At 41.2% G+C, this 25,479-nt stretch overlaps 1 protein-coding gene across 1 annotated transcript in view; it reads right to left on the bottom strand.

Annotated features, from left to right (window-relative positions):
• Positions 1-25,479, bottom strand: part of LOC139016446 (cyclic AMP-responsive element-binding protein 5) — a 132,000-nt gene that overhangs the window by 85,892 nt on the left and 20,629 nt on the right. The window contains exons 2-3 of the mRNA XM_070424491.1: positions 17,414-17,540; positions 12,083-12,193 (exon numbers count right to left, since the gene is read on the bottom strand). Coding sequence (XP_070280592.1) covers positions 12,083-12,193; positions 17,414-17,540 — 238 coding nt within the window. The remainder of the gene's footprint in view (positions 1-12,082; positions 12,194-17,413; positions 17,541-25,479) is intronic.

The raw sequence follows: 25,479 nt of genomic DNA, 5'->3' as shown, positions 1-25,479 counted from the left end.
TGCACAGGTTTGGGGATTCACAACAATGCCAGACAAAACCCTCAGGAATGTCAGGGGCCTACTGTTTAATAAAAAGGAGGCATAGTGTAGAATTGATGCTAATGATACCAGTAAATATTTGCCAACTGTCACTGCTTCCATGCTTCCACCCCTGCTAGAATCCAGGCATCGTGCTGTTTCCAGGTTGCCAAAGCAAAGACCCAGCATGCAAGGGTCAGATCCCAGAGCTGGATTCAAATCGTCAGCCTGCCATTTGCTGGCTGAGTGATCTTGGACACTGTCCTCTGCATTTCAGTTTATTTTCCTATAAAAACAGGGATACTGACTTCACAGGACAGATGTGAGGATTAAATAAATAACATATCCAAATGCCTAAGTACCTTTATGTGCAGTTTCTCACTGCATCTTCACTGCATGGAAATCACAGGGGCAACATGGCCCATGATCTGCACTCAATGCATGTTTGATATTATCATATAATTAATTACTCATATCCATTCATTTGGCAAAGAGATATTCCAGTGCCTACTGGGTGCTAGGATTCAGATTCCTCCCCTCAGGGAGCCTAGGTATTAGTAAGGAGGTTACAGTTAACAGAAGGCTCACTGAACCTTAAAATAATACCCCATTCATGGCATATCATGAGAAGGCAGGGTTCTTTTTGGAGAAGACAATAGAGCTGGGGAAAATAGAAGGCAGCAGGGAAACTGGCAGACCAAATATGAGACGGATTGACTCCATGAAAGAAGCCATAGGCGTGAGTCCGCAGGAGCTGAGCCGGGCTGTTAAAAACAGGACACTGTGGACATCAGTTATGCGTTGGGTCGTCAGGAGTCAGAAGCGACTCAACAGTATGTTAACAACAACATCACCTCATGGGACTTGAGCTGTTTTATATTTCCTGTTTAACTTCCTTGCTTGAGAATGGACTCAGCCACATTTAACCACCAGTAGTGACAAGATTGATCAATATAAGTCAATATACTTACATAGTGACTGGTGACATAAAAATAGTCAAAGGTCGATTTCTCATAAATGGTATAAAAGTAGGATCCATATAAACCCTACCTCAGGCAGTTGTGAAAGACACAACCATATCTGCAGTTTATTTAAGATACTCAGCTATCTATTTAAATAAACAAAGGCTGGGTTAGATAAACACAGAAAATGCGGAACAGCCATATTTGTATTCCTAGAGAAGCTAATATTTTGAAATAAATAAGTTGAATAGCTATAAAATTCAGAAAGCTTAAGATTTTAAAAAACAAACACACCTCACAACACTAAGCTTCTATGTAAAAGCCATGTAAACAAAATACTAAAAATCAAAATCATATTACTATTAGCATTAGTCTCAGAAGCATATCATTAGTAAAGTAAGGTAGTAAAGCCAGCTAATTAATAAGAATTTTAAAAATGCAGTAGAGGGGGACAACCTGCTGTTATCATTTCCCCCCTGGATTCCTGTACTAACTCCAATTAAGGAAAATTGCCTTGAAGTACAGAAATATATCAAAGAAAAAAATTAAGTGGCCAAGAAACATAGAAAAAAATGTCCTCATTACCCACAATGTAAGAAATGCAAACAAAAACTAGCAAAGATTTTGTTAAAAATTATGCTTAATACTTCTGAAAATGCTACAAGATAGATATTCTTTGAGCAGGAATGAAAATTAGTATGAACTGTAAGAAATTTGACAGCTTATATACAAAGTCTTTAAAATGTTGATTCCTTTTGAACTGGTAATTCTAATTTTGGGAATCCTAAAGGCAATAATCAAAGATATAATATAATTTCAGATTAGCTTTTTTGTTTATTTTTATAATCAATGGGTTATTGTTAGTAGAGAAAATCTAAATATTAAGAAATGTAAATAAGAAACAGTTAAATTTTTATGTGACACTCATAGGATAAATTATACAATTATTAAAATGTTTTCAAAACATACTTGATATAGAAAAATTTTCATAATATCACATAAAATTTTTAAAAATAAAATTTTATATACATTTAATAAAAACCTAATTTTGATATATTACATATATAAGCAGGAAAAAAAGACAAAGGATATTTTCATTTTAACATATCCCCCCAAAGTTTGCCACTACACATTTGATCCTTGAACAACACAAAGTTTGAATTGTGTGGATCCACTTATATTCAACATTTTTTCAATAAATATAGTCAACCCTCCATATCCCTGGGTTTTGCATCCAGGAGTTCAACTAACCCCAGTTCGAAAACCGTATTCTCCATCTCGGTTTAGAATCCACCTCTGTGGAGGGCCAACTTCGTTGTGTGCAAATTTTTAACTGCATGCAGGTAGCCCTGCCCCTTGCCTTGTTCAAGGGTCAACTGTGTAGTAATTTTGAACCGAAACTACACTGGAATCCTGAATGTATGTAGGTTTTAAAAAGTATTACTAGTAAAGTCTTGGGCCTGCATCAAAGGATTTCAATATTGAAGAATCAAAGCACCTTGATATCAAACCATTTCGTCTTCAGGTGGCGCTGCCCCAGGGACCCAGAGGTCTCAGGCAGGGCTTCTCTGCAGAGCTGCACTTGGCTGAGGCTGGCAGAGTCTCCAGGTACCAATGCAGGGATATGGGAAATTGTGGGAAGGATTCTCACCTGCTCAAATATCTCTCTCCCACCCACTTGTCATGGGTCCTAAAATTCTACCATTGGTGAGTCAATCCTCTGATTTAGGTTCTACCTTACCCCTGGAACTTCAAAAGAAAAAAGCCCACAGTATGAAGTGACATATTAAGTAACATCTGCATCTAAATGAATTTATCAAACTTTCCTTCCTTCATTCCATCAACAAGCATTAATTAGGTGCATAGAAAGTGCTGGAGAGAACCAACGTGGGAACATAGAGCTGAATCAAACTGTCTTCTATTCTCAAGGGCTTCCCAGGCTAGCAGTGAGGCAGGTACACAGCCCCATGTAATACAGTGCCAAGGAAGAGGTAAATAAGGTGCACATGGAGCCCAACCTAGCAGGAGGCATGGCTCCTGTCTACCTGAGGAAGGTGAGAAGACTTCAGAGGAAAGGTGCCTTTGGAGCTGAGTCTTGAAAAAAAGGAGTGCAGTCTGCAGAGGCAAAGGAAATCAGATTGGTAGGCAAGGCAGCCAGAGAGCGCAAGAGGCTCTCCGGGAGATGCCGGGCTCTTGGGAGGATCTCAGAGAGCGGCCATGGTGTGTGAGCTGAGTAGGGTAGCAGAGCCTGGAAGTGACACAGGACCAGACTGAAGCCTCAAGTACCCTGGAAACATGGGCACATTCCCATGTGGAGATGCCAGAAGGGAAGGGGACGTTCCAGAAAAGGGTGCAAGTGAAGTGCTTGCCAACTCTGAAATTCTACCCAAGAGTGCTCCTGCTTGCTCTTGAATTCAGAGCCTGGCTCCCTACTGAAATCAGGTTACCGCCTTGCCTCTCAGGTTGCACTTTTAATCTCTAGGATCCAAGGACACAGTGGGTGACAATCTTGTCTTCCTTAACACATCTTTTCTGATGACTGCAAATACTGTTTCAAAATAAAAATGCTTGATGTTTACTTTTATTGTGTGGGACTTAACTAATCTGAGAATCTAATGAATGATTCATCTTATTCAGACTAATGCACAACCTACCTTTTTAAACTAACAGGGGATAAAAAAAAGACAATGTTATAAGGATACTACAGAGGGATGGGGGGCATTCTTTGTTTTGGACTTGAAGACTGGATTCTCCCTTTTATTTTTTAAGAAAAAAAGATCCAAATCTTTAGGAACACTTTGCCTCTTCTATTTGCCCCATCTTTCATCCCCCTCAAGGCACAAATTTTCTGACAGATCTTCTCTATTTCCCACATGAAAAACCAAATCAAGGCAGAACCATCATCCCCAAGTGCAAAGCAAATTTTCATTATTAGTTGTGCTGGCAAAAAATCTTGGAAAGTGTAAGCTACATAAATTCCAAGAAAAGGACTGAAATATCTCTCTCCAAAGTAGAACTTCCCTGTAACTAGATTTGTGAAATTTCTCTCCCCCCACCTGCCTCCCGCCTTTTCTGACACAAGCTGAACTTATTTGCACAGTGTTCCAAAGCAGACAGACACACACACACGCACACACGTACATAAACACACGGAGGAGACGCGCCTGAAAACTGTCTGACGGGCTGTTCCGAACCAGACCATGTGCAGTGTCCTTGCCCAAATGCATCTGACTTCAGGCTTGGGAACATTAAACAAACACAAAAACAAGACACGGCAATGCGCGTGCTGGGCCGGATGACAGAAGCAGTGAGCAAATATTGGGATTGTATTTCACCTGTTGCCATGGTTACCAAAACAGGGTGGATACTGGCTGAAAGAGAAAGGAATAAAACTGGGAAGACAATGAGTCCTTGGAGAATGTCTAAATGTGCATATGAGGAGCCGCTGATGTGTGTGGAGCGGGAACAGCCAAGAGAAAGACCCCCAATGGCAAGGGACATGTTAATACCCGGGTGTGTGTGAGTAGCGGGCTCAGTCACCACTCCACACAGCCCAGCACAGATCTCCAAAAGCCCATGTAAGACCCATGCTGCCCCCAAATAACCAGTGATGAGACATGGGAAGTTTAGTTTTGCCTGGTGGCAGGCAAAATCAAGGCAGCTTGTGCCAGGTGCCCAGAGATAAAATGGTCAGCATGGACCCACACTCTGGATGACGAATAAGACTAGCTTAGTAGTCTCATGTCAACACCCCCCAAGTCTCAGGAAAAATGATAGAAAATTGGGTCCATTTCTTTGGGCAATCATGATAGTTTCAATTCCCAGCTGATGTCAAAGGGGGGAAAAGCTGACTTCTACCCCAGGTACTTTGTGCCTCAATAATCAAACTGCAGAAAAATGCTTCCAGAAGCACCTTCTTTAGAAAGCTCACTATCACAGCAATTAACAGATGACCTTCTGATCAACTTCTAACTAGCACATGGAGAGTGAAGTTCCATAAACTTGAAACCCAGAATCTGGGTTCTAATTCCACTACTTCTGTTAATTAACTACGTGACCTTGGAGACATTATTAACTTGAGCTTCAGGCCTTTGTATCTCAAAGGAAAAGATTTTGCTAAAATAATCCCCAAGTTTCTTTCCTGCCTATTAATCACCTTTGGAATTTGGTGATTCTTGGGCAATTGATAATCTTAAATTCTCACTTTCAAAAAATATATATTAAATGTATAATCCTGTGTATTTGGGGTTCTGATCCACACGTGGAATATAAATTCTGTAGAAATTGATTCTGTCCTATAGAAATATAAACAAATAGCTTCTACCTCTGGTTAATGATCTCATAAGATAACCATTTACATTTTATTAAAAAGTGGCACAGCATAATTCTACATTAAACATTCTACAGTTTAAATGGGCCAAGTGGCAATGGCATACGCAAGGTTCGGAGAAGTGTTGTGGCTTTAGTTCCTCAATAGCTAAGCTCAAACTCAGCACTTGTCTTGGCCAGACAGAAATATGGATCGGCCTCTGTCCAGTGTTTAACTGTAAGGACTAGAGAATCTAATAGGCACAAGCTCAAAGATGGCTGGGCCTGGGCTATTAATTTGAGGCTCAAAACCTGCTTTTATTCAAAGTAAATTACCATGGGGACGCCAGGGACAGCATGATATAGAAACAGAGGAGTGGCAATCAAAGAAGACTTGGGCTCAGGGCCTGGTTATGCCACTGGATGATGCTGGAAACATCAACTAACCTCTCTGTGTCTTTAAAATGAGCAACCTTCCTGGGCTGCTGTGAGGCTCCAATGAGACTGCATGTGCAAGTGCTTTGCGATTTGGAAAGTGCTCTACTAATATAAACTCATAGGATGATCCTCCCCATTGCTGGAAAACAGTGTGGTTTAGGGCCAGGGCCAAGGGCCCTGTGCCTGGGGTCACGGTGCAGCACTATATTTCATCAGCTTCTATTTTCTTCCCAAATTACCCAACCTCTCAGCTTATTCATTTGTAAAATGAGATTAAGAATAGTGTCTCTGTCACTGGCTTGTTGAAGATTAAATAAGATAATATACTGCAAGATTCTTTACACAGTTTCTGCCACCCTATGCAAGTATTTGGTTAATATTAACAATTACTATTTCCTGCCATGGTGTTTTAAGAAGGGAAGTTGCCTGTAAAAATGAAACCCCTCGTATATATTATTGAGAACATAGATTTTTGTTGCTATTGCCATGGAATCTTCCATAATCCCTACTTATCTGCATATTGGACAGTGGTTTTTCACAGTAGTGAGGTAGGAAAATTCTGGAACAAAGTGGTCACCTCGGGTCAGCCCGTCATTGTGTTTTGATCACTGGCTCTAGGGACACATGGCTGCTGGCACAATGCAAACGTTAACGACAGCTTCTTTAAAGTCCACAGCATTTCCTGCCTCACCACAACCTTCTGAGAAGCAGACAGTCTATTCATTCACCTCTTTTTTTATTCCTGCACTTTTAGGAAGTGAAGCTGAGATGCTTAAAGCAAATAGGCAAATTGAAGAAGTGCATTTCTCAAGCGCGCCAGAGAGATGTTACCTGGAGACTGTCTTTTCATGTGTATAAGCTTTCCAGGCAACTCCATATGGAGCCCGGCTTCTCTGTGATTTATCTGTGGGACAGTGGGTGGCCACGGGGCACTGTCGGCAAACAGTTATCCAGCCCGATAATTAGGGAGGGGAAAGGCAAACACAAACACACCCAGGTTGACATTCAAAACAAAGTGGAGGTTTAACCATGATTGCTCACTCTACCACCCCAGTTCTTGTCTGCCAATCTGCCAGGAGGAAACCAGAGCCAAGAAAAAAAGTGCTGTCAATAATTTATCAGTACAGTTGATTTGGGAAAAGCACAAATCTGGGTAGAAGAATGAAGATCTGAGTTGGGAGCCCAGCCTTGTGTTTAAATGATGACCTGATCTCCCTAAGTCTTTACCAGGCTTTGGTGTCCTCACTTGTAAAATGAAGAATTTGAGCAAGGTCTTTACTAAGTAACCTCCATCTTTAAAAATCCCTGACTCTTGAATAGACTGTGCATCCTGTGAGGGAAGGTGGGGGGTGAGGGGGTAAGAGATCAACCAAAGGACTTATATGCATGCATATGAGCATAACCAATGGACACAGATGGGACGGGGGGGAGAGATGAGGGCATGTGCTGGGGGTTGGGGGTGGCCGGGGAGAGGTCAACGGGGGAAAAAGGAGACTTATGTAATACATTAAACAATAAAGAATAAAAGAAGATTTAAAAAAATCCCTGACTCTCCAATCTTTTGGGTTTCTTTCATTCAGTCATTAATACATATATTTATGTATGCATTCAATGAACTGTAAACCTAGCTGTGAATGAAGTATTGACAGTCGATGACCAAAATACAGCACAACCAGTCCATCACAATGGAAGAAACAGCATATTGATTGCTCTCAGTTCCTAGGAGGGCAATGATATTCCAACTTCTATTTTCTAAGAAACAGACATATTGCTTTTCTCTCAAGGAAATAATATGCTGTTTCTAGATATCTTTCAAAGAAAACAAATGTAGTCAGCTACTCTTTTTAAAAATATTTTTTTTATTGATTTCAGGAGGAAAAGAAAGAGACAGAAACATCAATGATAAGAGAGAATCCTCGATCTGCTGCCTAAGGGGATCGAGCCCACAACTTAGGCATGTACCGTGACCTGGAATAGAATCATGACCTCCTGGTTCATAGATCAACGCTCAACCACTGACCCATGCAGGCTGGGCGTCAGCTACTCTTTACCTACTAATTACTTAACTTAGCATTTATCTACTTTGACTCTCTCCTTCTCAGTTCCACCCTTGCTCCCTAACCCACTCTATCCTACACGATTTCCATGTTTAGGGTTTGGTTCTTTTCCATAATTTAAATCCAGCTCAACTCAATTAAGTTCAGTTTTCATTCATGGGGCCTTTCTCAGTACATGGAGCTTACACGATGCAGGGATTACCTTCAAAGAGTTTCTAATCAGTCAAGTGGAAAACAAGAAACATCAAGATAAAAATGTGTTTGGTGCCCTGGCCAGTTTGGCTCAGTAGATAGAGTGTCAGCCCTAGGACTGAAGAGTCACAGGTTTGATTCGAGTTAACGGCATATACCTCAGTTGCAGACTTGATCCCTGGCCCTGGTAGGGGTGTGTGCAGGAGGCAACCAATTGATGAGTCTCTCTCATGTTGATGTTTTTCTTTGTCTAATCTCCTACCTTTCACTCTCTCTAAAATCAATGGAAAAAATATCCTCAGGTGAGGATTAACAAACAAACAAAAATGTGTTTGGAGAAAGAAGCAGAAAAGCTAGAACAGTCAGTGAGGCCACAGAGCTCTGTTTTAACCAAGGGGGAAGTTCTACATCACCAACTGCTCCTCATCCTTTCCAGGTTATCTGCTAGCCTGCACTATCCTTGCCATCCTTGTCTCCCATCTATACTAATAAAAGGGTAATATGCTAATTAGACCGGATAGATCGAATGTCTTTCAGACGTCCTTCCAGACAAAGCCACAGTGGCTGCGAGGGCCGAGGGGGGCCGGCAGCCATAGCAGCCGGCAGTGGCAGCAGCAGCAGGGTGATGGGGGCAGCGCCTTCCCCTGATCGCCTGGTTGCCTCCCGCAGAGGGAGGCCAGACTGTGGCTTAGGCCCGTTCTCTGCGGATTGTGAGTGGGGGCAGGCTGGGCTGAAGGACCCCCTCCAGTGCACGAATTTTCATGCACCGGGCCTCTAGTTTGTATATAAATATAAATTAACCCTAAAGAATGTGATTTAATCTGTTGGTTACTGATATCTGGAAGCTGTATGACATTTTTGTCTAAAGGGTAAATGTGTCGAAAAGCTTTGCCATTAGAGTCCGGGACATTAGCCTTTGCTAAGTGATGTGTTGTGGGCCAGTTTTTTAGCTGTGTGGAGCCTCAGCTGGCCCACCTGTAAAATGGGGATAGCACCCATGTTTCCTTCTTTTCCTTTTTCATTTCTCTATGTGTACCTCCCTCTTTCCCTCACTTTCCTCTTTGGATGTTCAAAATGTCCACGAGGTATCATGTGAATTTCCTTTCCAGCAGACACTCACTGATCCCAGGAACCTGGGAGGAAGAACCTACTGTTTTGGGTGGTTGGAAAGATAGAAGGCTCTCACAAATTTGAGTTTGCTCTGACCCCCAAACAAAGTCCAATATGCATGTGTCCACTTGTGTAATTATGAAGCCATATGCCAGTTGGCTTAATTCTTCTGATCAACAATCCATAAAACTAAATTATAATCTGCTAGAATTATGATATGACCAGCACAGATGTGGCTACAGTACACTGAAGTCACTGCTTGGTACTAATGCACATTAGTCAAAAGAAGGACATGTATGCTTCTTGATTTAGGATTTCCAGATTAATGCACTGTAGAGCTTACTGGGGACACCGATTTTGCTCTCCCACAGTGGAAATGACCGATTTGGGGCAAGGAGAGTGGCTGTATTCTATTAAGCAATCACTAGCCAGACAGCTTCTAGCAAACTTGTGCATTTAAAACAAAGCCGTCTTAAGCTCTTGTCTACCTCCAGGACCTCCAAGTTTCACCAGAGATTCAGGATGATGGCTTTTGTCAGTGGCCAACAAGGAGTGTGAAATGAACACCACTGTCCCCAGCAGAATAGATCTGTAGTGTTGGGTGTGGGAGATGCCTCTCTGGTTTCTCTCCTGTGCTCCGAAAACAACCCCCCCCGCCACTCGCCCAGAGTGCATTCATCAAAATAGCCCATGTGTGACCTTTGGAAAAGTCCTTGAAAACAGTGAAACAAGAGTCTTAGTTGAAATCTGGAATTCATTCCAGCCTTACACAGGAAGAAAATTAGGCATAGAACAACAAAGCCTATAGTTCTGAGAAACCTGGGGAGGCTCTGGCTGACATGAAAATCATCGATTTTTTTTTTTCTTCACTACTTTGTTTTCCATAAAAGCTTTCATCTAAGTAACCAAAGCTGCTAGAAAATACTGTAATGTTAGTAGATGGCAAGCACTGGTTTCACCAGTGAATAATGCAGGCAGAATAAGAATAGAGATGCTGAGTAATATATTAGAAGTCACTTACTTAACACTTTTGCAAGCTACTAAGTAAATGCTATTCTTCCAATATAAAAGTGGCGAATGCTACCATTTCCCCCTGGGTTAACATATTGGCAATAATGGGATTAGGCATGGAAGCTTGGGGTAGAGAGAATAGCTATGTTCCCTAAGCCTCCAACTCCATCATAGAATACATTTGCCTAAATATCATGGATCTGGAAATATTTATTCACTTAGAATGTGAATCAGCAGAGGAGTGTGCTTGCTCAGTAAATCAAACTGTACAAACATCTGTGGGGTAACACTATTTTTATAAGTACAGACCAATTCCCTTTGTCGCCAGCTGATACTATTCACTATTAATTTGCCATACCATATGCTTTTATTTCATATGCATAAGTAATCACAAGCCTGTACTCCCTTTGGAAGCATTTTACTTCTTTGCCAGCAAGGAAAAGGGCAGGACACTTTGAGTCAAGTGGTAGCATAAAACCCAGTGAAAATCAATTGGCAGGGAAATTTGGTTTGGACTTATGTTTGAGAATCCACCTCAAGTTTGTCTGGGAGGTCCCTCAAAAAGGATTCAGACCTGAACCAAACAAGAAGATTCAGAAATAATCCAGCTGTGGGAGGGCATAGGATGCTCAGACCCAGAACACATCTTCATACATATGAATAATTTAATTTTTTCTTAAGTACCTTTACAGTTCATTTTTTATTTTCCTTAAAAAAAAAAGTAAATGGCATTACTCTGGTCTCCAAAACTGATGCCAGTTTGAACTATACTCTGCCAGCAAGTATTTGGTTTGGCTCTGCAGGGCTTGAGTTGAAAAAATATTTGCCGATTCCAAAAAGATTTAACGAGCTTTGCTGAAGATGCCGGTGCCATTTGGCATGTCACATGGACTGTGGCACAGCAAAGAGAACTTCTTGACCACAGATTTTATTTGCCGGAGGTAGCCAACACTGGGAGTTCCATCGCTTCCTTGGGTCAAGAAGCTGCAAGTCAAATGAGTGAAGTTTCCAAGAGAAAATGACTGAAGAAGACATTTAAAAAAAAACCCAAAAAACTTGCTGCCATTGAAAATGAACTCACTGGGTTTTGATAGCTAATTTTCAGAACTGTCAAGAACATCCTCATACCAGCCATCAAACAAGGTCCCTAACGCTGTCAGTCAGCAAACCAAATAAATCTCCAACTTTTCGCAAAAGGACCCATTAGCAACACATAGTCAAACCTTTTGTTGTCATTGGATAGCTTACTAATTGTGGTGTTAGAATTTGAATGAGGATTGAATGACCTACTTCAAGCAACTTCACTAGACAAAACCAGCAAATTTACTTTACATTGCCAAGTTGAACATGCGTTGCTTTTTATTAATATTTAGAACATAAATGCATGAATCTAGCACTGGGATTGGGAAGACTGACCTTACTGCACATAAGTCTCATATGTTAAAAGTCACTGAAGGCTGTCACCTGAAATCATGTGCTTCAGTTACTCTGCACTGATCCTCTCCAATCAACGTCACATTTGACAACTATAACAAAAAACGCAAAATATTCCCAGCATAGTGTGTGCTTAGAAATAACATGCATGTATAAATGGATATGGGGACAGGGCGAGAGGCACTGAAACTGTGACCACCTTGAAGAAGAGAAACACGGGATTAGTTTTAATTTCAGGTTATGAGTAAATACACACATACTTAGATGTATCCCACTTAACTGCTATGGATCCCCCCAAACTTCTCCATATCTCTTTCACTAAGGCCACGCGCTGATCCAATGCTCATTACATGATCATCTACTTCAAGGTTCAGTAACAAACACCCTCCAAGAAAGAGCCAAGCTCTGCACACAACCTTTGCACAGAAAGACCTATTCACCACAACAAAGACGGAGCCGTCTACCTGACTTGACAGAAATGTGGAAGCCAGAGTAGGAATCAAAAGAAAAACATCATGCAACAACAAAAGGGTGATTATACGTGTTATTTACCATTTTGGCTTCTGAATGCATCGGCTGGACTTGGGGAGAAGCACAGGGGTTGCTGAGATTTGGACCCTGCATTCCCAGGAGGTTGGAGTTCACTGACATTTGTCTCTCCATCTAAGACAAAGGAAAGCAACAGAGTCAAGAGGCTGAGGAGGCTGTCTAGGCCTTAGACAAAGCTGCATTTTTCTTTCAAATGAATCGTGTCTAGTTTCTTTGAATAACTGCGGAGAAAGTCTGTGGTTTGGTGAAGGGTAAGCAATGCACTCCTGAGCCTTGAACCCAACCACATCAAAGAATCACCCAAAGCTACACCTTCTATAGAAGATGCCCCAAGCCAAACAGAACTACCTTGTCATGTAGATCATTTCCAAACAAAAGCATGGAATATTTTCACGTTTGCAAACCCTCCTACTGCCACGAATTATACTGATTTTTATAGCTATGAAGAATAACATATGCACAGAAAAATGCTGGAAGGATATATAATATACCAAATGGTTATCTCAGGTTATCTGTGGCTTTTCCCCCCATCCCTAAATTTCATACAGAAACATGAATCATTTTAGCAATAAGAAAAAATAAAATTAATTTTGAAAGCATCTCTGGTGGGTCTGCCTGTTGTTCTTCCTCATAAACACAACTGAAAGGACCCAGCCAGGTATTTGATCCTCTGCCTCCAGCACATGTCTTCCTCCCTGTTAACCTCCTCATGACTACACAGCTGCAGTCTCAGGCCTCAGGGTGGGACCGGGCCTGTGGGTAGGAGAAGAAGGCAGTGGAGGGTTTTGATGACATGATCCACCGATCCCACATTGTCCTGCTAACCCGCTATGGTGTGTAGCATCAATATCATTCAAAGAGCTGCATTAAATTCTGGCATTTTTGTCTCCAGGGTGTTCCTGCTAAAAAGTAAATATAGCAAGATCTCTATTTCAGTCATGGGAGAGTGTGTCTGATGAATATTTTCTGTTTAGCAGAAAATTAGCCCCTTTCAGAGAACCAAAATAAAGCAAATATACAGGTTGTGAGTACGTAAAAAATGTTTATTCTTGTATTATTTATTAACTATTGTATTATTTTCCATACAAAGAACTGTAAACCTACTTTTGCCTCAACCTCGACTTTATACTGAAATCACAGAAAATAATGAGACGTTCCTAGGGGGATTCTTCAATGCAAGAGTTTTTCCATTTGTTAAAAGATGGAAATGAAAACAATGGTCGGAAATTTTAGGGAACCAGGTTTCTGCTCAAAGTTAGCCTAGGTAATCTTTGGGAAATACAGAGCTCCTTCTCACTGAAGGAAAGCTCACAGAGGAGAGTTGAGAGCGATAGTTGAACTAAATGACCCTTTAATGTCCTTTCCATTGTTGAGGTTCTGTGACTGCAATTCCTGTTGTGCCCACTCCTGGGGCAGGGCGTGGCTATGACACTGAGGTGTGGATTAGCAGAGGTGCTGCTCAGCTTCTCCTGAATGCCTGGTTGACACATCCCTCACTGCAACACCACCAGCCTTACCTTAGCCTGAATTAGTTCATCTGTATCAACAGTGTGTGGATATGTCAAACTGTTCCAAAAGGAGCTATTGAAAGAATTTCCTAGATGTTCTAGAGCACACCTGCAAAACCTTTTGAGGCTTTACCAATTCAGTAAAATAAAATATTTAAACTCATATCACCCCAAATTATTTTTTTTTATCCCAGCTGGTGTTGCCCAGTGGTTGAGTGTTGACCCATGCATCAAGAGGTTGTGGTTCAATTCCTGGTCAGGGCACATGCCTGGGTTGCGGGCTCTATCCCTGGTGAGGGGTGTGCAGGAGGCAGCCAATAGATGTTCTCTCTCATCAATGCTTCTCTCTCTCCTTTTCTTTTCCTCTCTCTTTCTCTCTAAAAAAAAATTAATAAAAAAAATTTAAAAAAGATTTTAAAAAGGTAATTTTTAAAAATCATGGTAAAATATACATAACATAAGAATTTCCATTTTAACAATTTTTAAGTGTACAGTTTAGTGCCATTAACTACATTTGTGTACTCTAATTCTTGTGTGTGTGTGTGTGTGTGTGTGTGTGTGTGTGTTCTCTAATCCTTACATCATGAAGATTGTTCTGGAAAATGCTTATTACTGATAACTCCCACTTCCAGAGGCTGGGGAACAGGACAGTCAAGTAGCATTTCACCCCTTTTTCCAGTAGATGACTTTCTCCTAGAGAGAAATCAAGCCCAACTCAGTTTTTGCCCTCAGTTTTCCCAAGGAGATCTCTGGAACGTCCGGCACTACAGGTGACTGTCAGACATTCCCACACTGCTAGCCCTCATGCACTACAAACCTCAGAGCAGCCAGTTTCAGCATCTGGATCCCCAATCCACCGTGCTTCCCACTTTTCGGAAAAATTATAGTCTATGACTATTTCTACCTCGTGACTCACAAATTAAACAGAATTTTGAAAACAGGCTGACTTCTCTATCTAAAAAAAAAATTGCATATTTCCCTCTAAATGATTATAGGGTCAGGAGCAGTCTCTTCAAAACAACTCTTTGGTGCTCACTAATAAGGCTCTGCACCGAGCCTGTGGCTTTGAGGAGCTGGCTAGAACAAGGGGTCAGAAGATGGGGGAGGCTTTGCACTGTCCGTAAAACATCCAGGTTAAAGAATTCACCTTTTTTTTTGAGCTTTTTTTTCTCCCTGTAAATATACTGGAGAACGGAAGCTAAGATATCTGCACTTCAAGGGGCTTTTGTAGTAATAACTGGATGTTCATATCCCCAAATTAATTAAGCATGTGACTTTGAAGATAGAATATCACAACCCAGTGAGCTCCTTAAAGGCAATGCCTGCTTTGTTCCTCACCCCATCCTAGAATCTACCATGGTAGTTAGCCCACAGAAGGTGCTCAACAAAAGTTTGTGGAATGAGTGAATGAACAAATACATCATTTTCTTTCGGACCCAAGGCTCTGTGAAATGTGTGGCATAATAGCATATGCTACCAATCAGTTAAAAGTCTCACCTGCACCTGCAGACACAGACCTTTTTTATACCTGGAAATCATGGTTTTCTGTGGCAGGAACTCTAGAAGATGATGCTCAAAATGCCAGCATTATAGCATCGGAGCTGATGACTTGATAATATGGAAGAAAAGACCCAGATTTCTAGGTCCAGTAACTTTTAGGACATGCTTTTTAGAGCTTTTATATGAATTTCCATTAGTTACATCTATGTCAGTTTTGACCTCAGTTTCTCAACCTCAGCACTATTTACAATTTGAGCAAAATAATTACTTGTTGTGGTGGCTGTTCTGTGCATTGTAGAATATTTAACAGCATCCCTGGCCTCCACACACTAGATGCCAGTCACTCCCCCCACCCCCGCCCCCGCCCCAGTTGTGACAATCAACAGTATTTCCAGATGCTGCCCAACGTTCTCAGGAAGCCAAATCACCCCTGGCTGAGCATCACTGCTCTGGACTGACACTATTGTCGTGGCAGCTGCTACCTGTCCCTCACACGGGGTTGGGAACTCCTGTGCAGGAAGCATCCCTGATTTTTATCTACACTGGCTCTGCACCATGCACATGATTCTTCGTTTCTATTCTGAAGCATCACCAGGAGGTCAAGTTGTACAATGAAGTGATGTGGCACAACAAAGAGAGGCAGGAAACAGGTGCTAGGTACCTTTTTTCTGGGCCCTTTCAACCCAAGTGTCCCACATATGTCCCTGAGGTTGGTACACACTTGAGTCAAATGGAAGAAAGGTCACTCAGTGATATTTTTTGAACAACGCATCAACTTTCTGAGAGGAGACTAATTCCTTTTTGAGAGGAATTTAGAGCCTAAATGGAGACGGCATATGGTGGATGTCTTCATGCAATTAGTTGGGTTGAATAAAACCTGGGTTAATGACATTGATGGTGCTGTTTTGCTTCATCGAAAGATGTTTACATTGAGGAACGTAGGTGAAGTCAGCCAGGTCATCTGACCCAATTTTGCAAAGACTGTTTCTAGCCTGAACTACCCGATATATGCAGTGGGCAAGTCCCTTTCTCTAAACTGGGGCACCAGGCCCTCCTCATTCCCTTCCCACTCGGATAAATGAGCAAACTGCGCAACCTGCCAGAGCTGAGCTGCTCGGTGTGAGTTTAGATTTGGGTTCCCGTCACAACTCTTCATTCACAAGCTGCGTGACATTGGGAAATTAGCTTTACATTTGTAAAATGAGTGACAACATTCCCACAGGATTGCTGTGATAGCAAAATGAAATAATAAAGGTAGACAATTCTTTAAAATACTCTGCAAGGCACTGCTGATACCGGTGTGGGAGGGCTTTAATAGAATTGTCACACCACTCTAGGGTTTTTGAGAATCCTTGTGGCCCTGTGACTAACACCAGCCACCAAACGTCCACCAATGCAGAATGCCAGGGAGGATGAAGAAGTACAGGCAGGGGATCCCACGGAAGGAGGGCATGGTTCGCTCTGGAATAATCTGTGTCTCCCATCTATGTCCATCTGTTGTTTTCAAAGAGGAGCAGGAAAATATAAAGGTGATGAGTGTAGACGTGGGAGTCAGACTACCTGAATTTCAATCCTAACTCCATCACCTACTGGCTCTGTGACCTTAGCCAAGTTACTCAGTTTCCTCATCTGTGAAATGGGGATAAGAACAGTGCATACCTCATAGGATTGTTGTGAGAAAGGAGGGAACATACATATTGTGTAGATGTTAAGAGTAAGCTCTGGAGCAAGAATGCCTGGGTTCAAAACTCAGCTGCTCTGTTTCTCAGACAAGCAAGGTACCTTCACTCATTCAAAAAATGGGGACGTATTAGTACCTACCTCCTAGGATTGTTTCATGTGTTGATAAAGTGCCTAGAGATAACTAGCACATGAGAAGCACTCAACAAATGCTGTGAGAACAATTAAGAGAGCATGGCATGCATGACTACATGTTATAATTATATGTAGTACCATCGTTATTATTGGCATTATTATTACTCTGAGCCCTGGCCAGACCACTCACTGTCAGTTTAAGGACACTCTGTAAATAGTCCAAGTATAGACTTTGGAGTAGTCATAAAACATGTCTCTGAACAAATCCCGTTCCCTGGGTGTGGCAAGTTCACTTGTCACCAGTAGGGAGGTGAGCCTGTGCCTCACCAGGGAAGCACTGAGGAACAGGAAAGCCAGCAAGATGCTTGGGACGGACAAGCAGGCCCTCAAAGCCACTTGCACACAGCTCAGCTCTCTACCCAGCGGCCACTTTCTCCCCAGGCAGCCAGAAGCTCAGTTTCCCTTCCTTTTTCAAATGGGGCAAGGCTGGGAGGAAGTGAGGAGCACTTACTGGCATCAGGACAGCAGAAGATCCCGGCATCGTAGGGTTGGGCAGGGTCCCGGGCATGGAGGCTGGCATGGGCTGTCTCTGTCTGTTGTGGATGTGTAGCAGAGAAGATAGAGAGCCTGGAACAGGCCTGGGGACAAGGAACGAGAGAAGCAGATATTATTCCTGATGCCCTGGGCAGGGGATTCACTGCCAGTTTCCTCGGGACCAGAACCAGCGGGGGCAACACCATTATATGCAAAGCAGATCAAATCTTCTGGTGGGAGCCACATAATTGAGGATATTAGGGAAATAATAACAAATAAAACACAAGTCTGGCTTCCTTTTCTGCTTCCTAGTTAATACATCAAATTCTACTTCATTTCCTGACCTCTGTTATCTAACTGATGTTCAATAGACAACAAGTTGATACATCTTCTAACCCCTGCATCTTATCACGGAGACTCAGTGGTAAAATCCTGCAGTGACTAGGAAGTCTCTGTCCTCTGGAGGACTTTAAAACCAGAGATGTGTGTGCATGTGTTTTATCCACACTCTCATACACCTCTGCCTGGAAGCCCTCCTGGCTTCGCTCTGGATACATTTGCACTGTCTGGATTTGCAGAGCCAGCTTCATTCATGAATTCCCAATAGAAATCTATTCTGACTTTTTCACTGTTCTCCACTGTGAGTGGAACAAAAAACAAAATCCAGGACACAAATGAAAGCAGTCGAGTTGTGTTCAGGCCACTGTAGTGCGACAAGTCTGGAGCCCAGCCCCCAATTTCCAACCCCTCGTTTCATAATAACTCGAGGTGTGAGGCTGTTTGACAGAAACTGATTTTGACCTGACCTGCAGGACTTGGGTAAGTACACTTTCCTCGGGGGAGTACATAGTTTGAGTTTTTGATTTAATTTGCCAGAAAATATTTTAAGGGCCTTAAATTAATGAGCCAGGGAATATGGGGCTGAGGGTAAAAAGGGAATTATTTGTGTTTATTAAAAATGGCAAACAAGTGACCTGCCTGATGCCCTTGCTCTGGGGAGTTGTATAAATATCAGACCATGAAGTCAAAGACTTAACAACAAACAAGTAAACAAACCCGCCTCAGGACCTCTGAATGGGTATGTTAAACCACCTTATCCTAAATGCCACGATAGAAACTATTGCTAACAAAATGAATACATTTGCTTTAAAAAAATAAAAAATCCTCATGTTAAACTTGCAGACAGAGACGGTCTGTGTAGGCCACAGACGGTCTGTGCAGGACTGCGCTTCAGGGAATGAGCCCTGTCCAGAGACCCTTCGAGCAGCGCGATGCCTCCTCTCTGGGGCTCATTCACCTCCTGTGGGTGACTCGTGGAGAACTGGGAGACTGAAATGGGGAAGAGGCCAACACGCTCTGTCTTCGCAAGGCAGTCAGAATTCCAGAGAAAATCCACTTTTGCCTGATAGCTCCTTTGGAAACACAGCGAGCTATCAGTGTCTCACACATTATAAAAGGATAAGTCATAAATTAGTCTATATTGATATGTTTAGGAAGTTGTATAAATGAAAATAGAAAAGAATATAAAGCCTTTACACTGTTTGTATAGATATACAGAGATTACACCCAGTTTTTAAAAATAGAATGTGTGTGAGTAGTTACATGTAAGTAGTTTGTAACAACCAGATGGGTGTTTTCAGAAAAGCACATGGAGTACTTGGCTATTCCTTGCCATGTGCCCTGGGGACCTCTGGAGTATGGATTAACAGTAAGGCCTAGGAGGGCCTCTGAAGGCCCGTCAGCTTTTCTAGTTCCTGGAAACTCTGGGTTTCAAGTGCTCCGGAATTCGCCAGCAGGTGTAACTTCCCCAAGTCTTATCTCATTCAGAGGTAGCTACATGGGATCAGAGAGGTGTACCATGTGGCTCAATCAAGAGACAGTGCTCATTTATATTCTCATCTTAATGTTTTGTTTGAGACATTTACTGAAAATAAAATAGCTGTATAAAACTATATCATGCTTAATAATTTTCAGTTCCTTTAAAGATAAGATTAATAATCTGAACTCCCCAGTTTCATGAGAAAGATTCAATGAGAGTATTCCTACAGATAGCTAATTATTCATCCATCCACTCACCCTTTCACCTATAGACCTATATATCCATCCAGATAGACAGATGTGCATATATATACATCTCTACATGCATTACATATATGTATGTAGCCTTTTACCATATGTCTGTTTTCCTAGTCACAGAGGGAATAATACTGCCATTATAGACAGTTAAGGAAAAGCAAAAACTATTATAGGAAAGTCAACTAAAATTTTTTATTATGTTGATTGGCAATATCATCCTCATGAACAAAGGCAAAATATATATACTATCACCATTTCCATTTTATTCTCAACATATTAATAGAAATCTGGTTATAAGTTTTAATTGATGTTTTCTTTTTAAAAAGAAGTCAATTAAACAACTTAATGGTAATTCGAATGGAGATGCTGAAGTAATTAAATTTAAAACAAGTTTTCATTCTTCCCAAGACTATGGGAAACTCCCAGTGGTATAGAATAATTGGGGAATGGTATGTTTCATTCAATGTAATGTTCTTATTAGGTCAGTAATTTCCACACATGCATAAATCTACTCGGTTTTAAAATATCAAGTATTCCTTCATTAATTAAGGCTTTCAAGGTATTGGGTTCTCTTGGGATTAAAATAATAACTACCTAATGATGCCAATCAGACCAATTAGCAACATATACTTGAAGGGGAAAATGGTTATTTGAGAACGCTGTATGCTTGGACTCTAAATGATTTTGAATTATTGTTTTACATAGATTCTGTAAATAATTTCTCCATCCCCACCTACAAAACTGATGGAGTTTTCTAGGCTTCTTGCTTGGGCTTTTAAAACTACAAAAGCTGAAAGGAATAAAAAAAATCTATGTCTATCCATCACAGGGCATACAAAGGACTAGACTGAAGCAATTGTGTAGCTTGGCCCAGGAAATAATCATTTGTCCAGAATAGTCAGATCACTGAAGCAAGAGTGGTAAGAGAATAATTGCATTAATTAGTTCCCTTTGTGTATATAGAAATAATTATTTAATACCTTGTACTTGCATAAAACTTTTTATATTGCACTTATAAACTATTTCATGTTTTTCAAAATATCTTCACCTTCATGTGACTTGCAACAATGCGGTGTGGTAGGTAGGGAATATTACTCCCATTTTCTCAGGAGTAAGCTGAATTCCAAAACATTTACATCTGCCCAAGGTCAGATGGGTTACGAAAAGACGCAGGATTTCTATCCAACTTTGCAACAGAGTATTTCCTCCACCACACCCTGATGGATCCTGTAACAAAGTTATTATTGATTTTTTTATACTAAAATAAATTCACAGTCCATTTCCTTTAATATTCACCCTGCTCCCTGGACTTTGTAATGAAGTAGTAAAATTCTGCAATACTGCTAATATGAGAAGTCACTCATCCATGGGAAATTATGTTTTCTTTCTTTAAAAAGAAAAAAACCAACAAACGTCCCAAACAACACATGGGTTAGACTCTGAAAATAAGACGGCAAATTGCAGTAAAGTTGTGAAAACAAAGGCCCAACAGTCTCTCTCCAGTGCAGGCTTGTTGCCATGAACTAATAATTCCAGACTTTGAGCAAGCCGAGCCTCCTTTTTAATAACCATATGCCTCTAGGTAAAGCATTTCTACTAAAAATTATTGAGGCATGGAACAAGGTAAGATGTGTGAGCTCATGTTGGATTGTTCAATTACTAAACGGAGTCCCGAAGCATTGAGAGTTTTCCAATGTGACAGATGATTCCTCTTTATACACTTGTATAAACATAATGCTTACGGCTGAAATCTATGTAAGCTTTTCTTTCAATTAAAATGTCAAGGATGACAGACTGTGTTTTCACTGTCTTTAACAGAATGCTAGGTGCCACAGCAAGCATTTTCATGTCCTCGTTTTTCCCCCCAAAGGATGTTTTCCAGTCTAGGGGTGTCTGAGAAGCAGTGCTATGTCTGCTGGCCCTCCTTGCCCTTGGACGAGCCCAGCTATCTTTAAGGAGCTAAGGACCAGTGCTTTTGTTTGGAAGGTCTGGGAGGGTCACTGCAGACCGCTCTCCTTTCCCAGGGCTTCACAACATTTAGGACCTCTATTAACCTCTCAGAACACACAGATCTGCCACGTGTGTGATCAGGCAAAGGGAAGAAGCAGATGATGAAAAAAATTAGGTCAGAAAATGAAAAGATCAATGTTAGCACCTAAATCAGATAATAGACATCTAAGAAAGCTTGAGCAGATAAAAAAAAGGAAAAAAGATAACAGCTAGAAGACCTGGGGGAGGGGGAGCAGAGTAAGAAAAGCTTCAAAGCCATAAAATGGAAGAAGGGTGGGCAGGAAGCAGATGAGCCAGAGGCCAGGGTTTCTGACCTGGGGAGAACCTGCCTTAGCCTTGGGGCTCTCCCCTTCCTCACCTGGTTAAGGAGTGGACAGGCCACCTGGAAATTTCTTGAAACTAAAATTCAGATTCCAGGCCTTGAAATAAAAATGAGATGCTCTTAATCTAGCAAGACTATCTGTTCCATTATGATAAAGATTTTCTCCACTGCTCACTGATACATCCACTGTGGTTAATCCAGCACCTGACTCAGAGTAGGTGGCTGCTGTCTATATTAAATAAAATAGAGTCAGTACAGCACTTATTAATGTCAAGAGGACATTTGAAATGTGAATACACCCCAAAAAGAAGGTGTTCCTAAAAGATTAGAGAAGTTGGGAAAAAAGGACCCAATACATTCTGCAGGGCCCACAGTTCTTTCTCATTTAAATACAACATCATTTCACACAGACTAGAGAGAGCTTCTTGCCAGGATCTTTGCATTTGCTAATGAAAAGAACCCCTGCTTCCTTTGCACCTTCTTACATGAAGTGCTATGGCCTCACCTAGGAAGTTAGTTTCTGCCTGGGAGGCTGGAATGCCAAAGAGGGGACACAAACTCTTAACTCTCAATAGAAGGCAGTTTGTAATGAGAAGTGCTCATTTACTCATTCTTCTCTTAACTGGAAATTTGTTTTTGTTTTTTTAAAGAATAGTTTTGATTTTTTAGAGAGAGAGGAAGAAGAGAGGGGGAAGAGAGAAACATTGATGTGAGAATGCAACATCAATAGGCTGCCTCCTGCAGGCCCCCTACTGGGGTTGGAGCACCCAACCTGGGCATGTGCTCTGACTGGAACAGAATCAGCAACCTCTTGGTGCACAGGATGATGCCCAACGGAGCCACACCATCCAGGCCTAACTGGAATTTTAAAAATCCCATTTTTGCAAAGAAAGTGAACTGTCAGGATAATCAGATAGAATGTGAAATGGAAAGATAACAGAGCTAATTATTTCCATTGGTCATGATTGCATTGTAAAATGGGGTCCATGGGTGCAGGAAATGGTCTGCCATGGTGGAATCCCAGCTCCATCACTTACTAGCTGTGTGACCTGGGGCAAGTCACCTGGCCTCTCTGTGCCTCAGTTTCCTCAACTTTAAATGGGATAATTGAGCTATTTACCTCATGGCATTATGAGTTATCACATCTTAAATACACTGAATATGTTCAATAAAATTTGTTGTTTTTGTTAGTTGTTATTCTGAAACACAGATCAAAATAGCAGATTAATCACTAAACTTCAAACAACAAACTACGGCTTAAGGCTGGGACCCTACAGAAGACCAGTCCTTAGCTTTAATTAAAGAACTACAACCTAACAAATATCAAAATGCTTCAAACTCCTTGCGTATATAAGACATTTCTTTAAAAACCCAACTCTTGCTTGGGTTTTTAAAGAAAGAAGAGGCAAAAGAACTCTTCTCACCCACAATTTTATAGAATTTCAAAATGACTTCAGATTATTTCTCAGAAAGAATCCATGAAAATATTTCCTCAAAATGGAACCAAACTAGTTCCCCAGAGATCAGTTCTCAGTATCTTGTTTTTCGTGAAAATAATGACAAATTCCAACAGAAGCAATAATTTGGGAAAACAAGAAAGCTATCTGGCCCGTATTTTAAAAGACATCGTATTACCCACATCTTTTTTTTGAATGAGCTCACACTCTGCACTGCCTCACTGCCAAATTCCTGAAATTGGATGGCAAATACAATATTTCCCCTTTTAACAAGTGAGAAATTTAAGACAAATAAGTAGAAATATTTAGCCTGAGAAAAGGCACCAAAATACCAGCAGAATTCAATTAAAACGGGTATTTTCCCTTTCAAAGCTTTCTTATGCTCCAGGGTGGACTGCTGCTAAAGATCTAGGGTCTTTCTGTAAGAACTGTCCCCACCCCTTTCCTTTGGTGACTGACATTTAGGTGTGCTGAAAGAGAATTTTGCCTTAATATCTATATCCTAACTCAGTGATGGCGAACCTATGACACGCGTGTCAGAGGTGACACGGGAACTCATTTTTTTGATTGATTTTTCTTTGTTAAATGACATTTAAATATATAAAATAAACATCAAAAATATGTCTTTGTTTTACTATGGTTGCAAATATCAAAAAATTTCTATATGTGACACGGCACCAGAGTTAAGTTAGGGTTTTTCAAAATGCTGACACGCCGAGCTCAAAAGGTTCGCCATCACTGTCCTAACCTCTGCCTGGTCCCCTGGGCCTCATTCTGTCCTAAAAAACTAGTAAAACTGCCAATGAAAAACAGCAAATGCTCCAGCTTATCAGAGATCCCGGTAAGCCCATCTCCTTGTGAAGAACTTGACACTGCTCCAAGGCCTTGTACCTTCTGGCTCCTCTCTGCTCCCCTCTCCCCGCCTCCCTGTCTCCCCGGCTGCTCATGGCCCTGGACTCCTCCATACATGTGCCATAGTGACTTTCTGCCAGATTCACGGAAGCCTATCTCCCTTCTAGCCAGAGAGCCTTGAACATAAGTAATCCTCACCACCTTCTTTGGGCAGCCACACTAGGTTAGGGCCTCATTGGGAGTGATCTCAGTGCACCTTATACTTTTCCCAGTAACACTAATCAACATTTATTCAATCAATGAATCCATGAGTGAATCCAAAATCAATGACACACCTAATATGGGTAAGGATCAGACCCTGTACACTCCTATTTCAGAGTGGAAAACTGGTTTGGCAACTTAGGCCATTTGCATAGCAATTCATTTACAAATACCCAATTGGTGACACTAGGATGATAGATATCAAGGATCTCTTCCACTAGCAATGGACACTGCAAGAACAGTGATTACTAAATTATCTTTGCTAACTAATGAGAAGAACTTAATTGATTTACAAGTCATAAATGAAACTCCAATTTACCGTAACAGTCTAAAAAACCCATGTTCTTGAAAGCATAAATGGTTACCCCCAAGGTAACCTGTACTTTTAATCAGTGCCCCGTAGATTAAACTCAAGCTTTCTGATATATTTGAGACTCGTTTGTTTTTTGCATCAATTAAATTAATTTCCATTTGAAATTCAGTTTTAGGCATTTCATAGGAAAAGACCAAGAGTAATTCAGGAATGCTCATCTGTCTCCAATCTATACGATGTTTTAAAAATTGGATGCCTGCCCTTCAATAAGATTGCGCTTTATAGTGTTCAGAGCTCTGGGCGCAGGGGTACCCATTACACGCACACCAGAATCAGCTGAACATCTCCTTTCTGCCTTGCACTGACTTATCGATATAGACAAGAACACTTTTGGAGTCATTATCACCAGGGGTGTCAGAGATTTAATTTACCACACAAGATAAATTTGGGCCTCTTTTCAAATCAATTTTGTACTACTAACATCTTTATTTTGTAGATGTAGTGTCTGATATCTTGGAAATGGAACTTCTTTTTCTTTAAGTGAAAGCCAGGGTTGCGAGAGCGCCAAGGGTAGTAATAAAACGCAATGCAGCTAACAGAGCTGGCTTCTGCCGGAGCTTTGCTGGGTTTATAGTATAGATGCTGCATCTTGTCAGGCAAGATGCTCACCCACTCATGCTTTCAAGTGTTTTACACAGAGAGAGCAGTAATAGGAGGGGAGATGCAAATTTACGGCCATTCTTTTAAGACTA

The sequence above is a fragment of the Myotis yumanensis genome, unplaced genomic scaffold, assembly GCF_028538775.1.
Source record: "Myotis yumanensis isolate MYYU_CA2020_CCGP unplaced genomic scaffold, mMyoYum1.0.hap1 SCAF_9, whole genome shotgun sequence".
In the NCBI taxonomy this organism is placed as follows: domain Eukaryota; kingdom Metazoa; phylum Chordata; class Mammalia; order Chiroptera; family Vespertilionidae; genus Myotis; species Myotis yumanensis.
The sequence above is the reverse complement of the archived record's forward strand: the minus strand, read 5'-3'. Positions and strand labels throughout refer to the sequence as shown.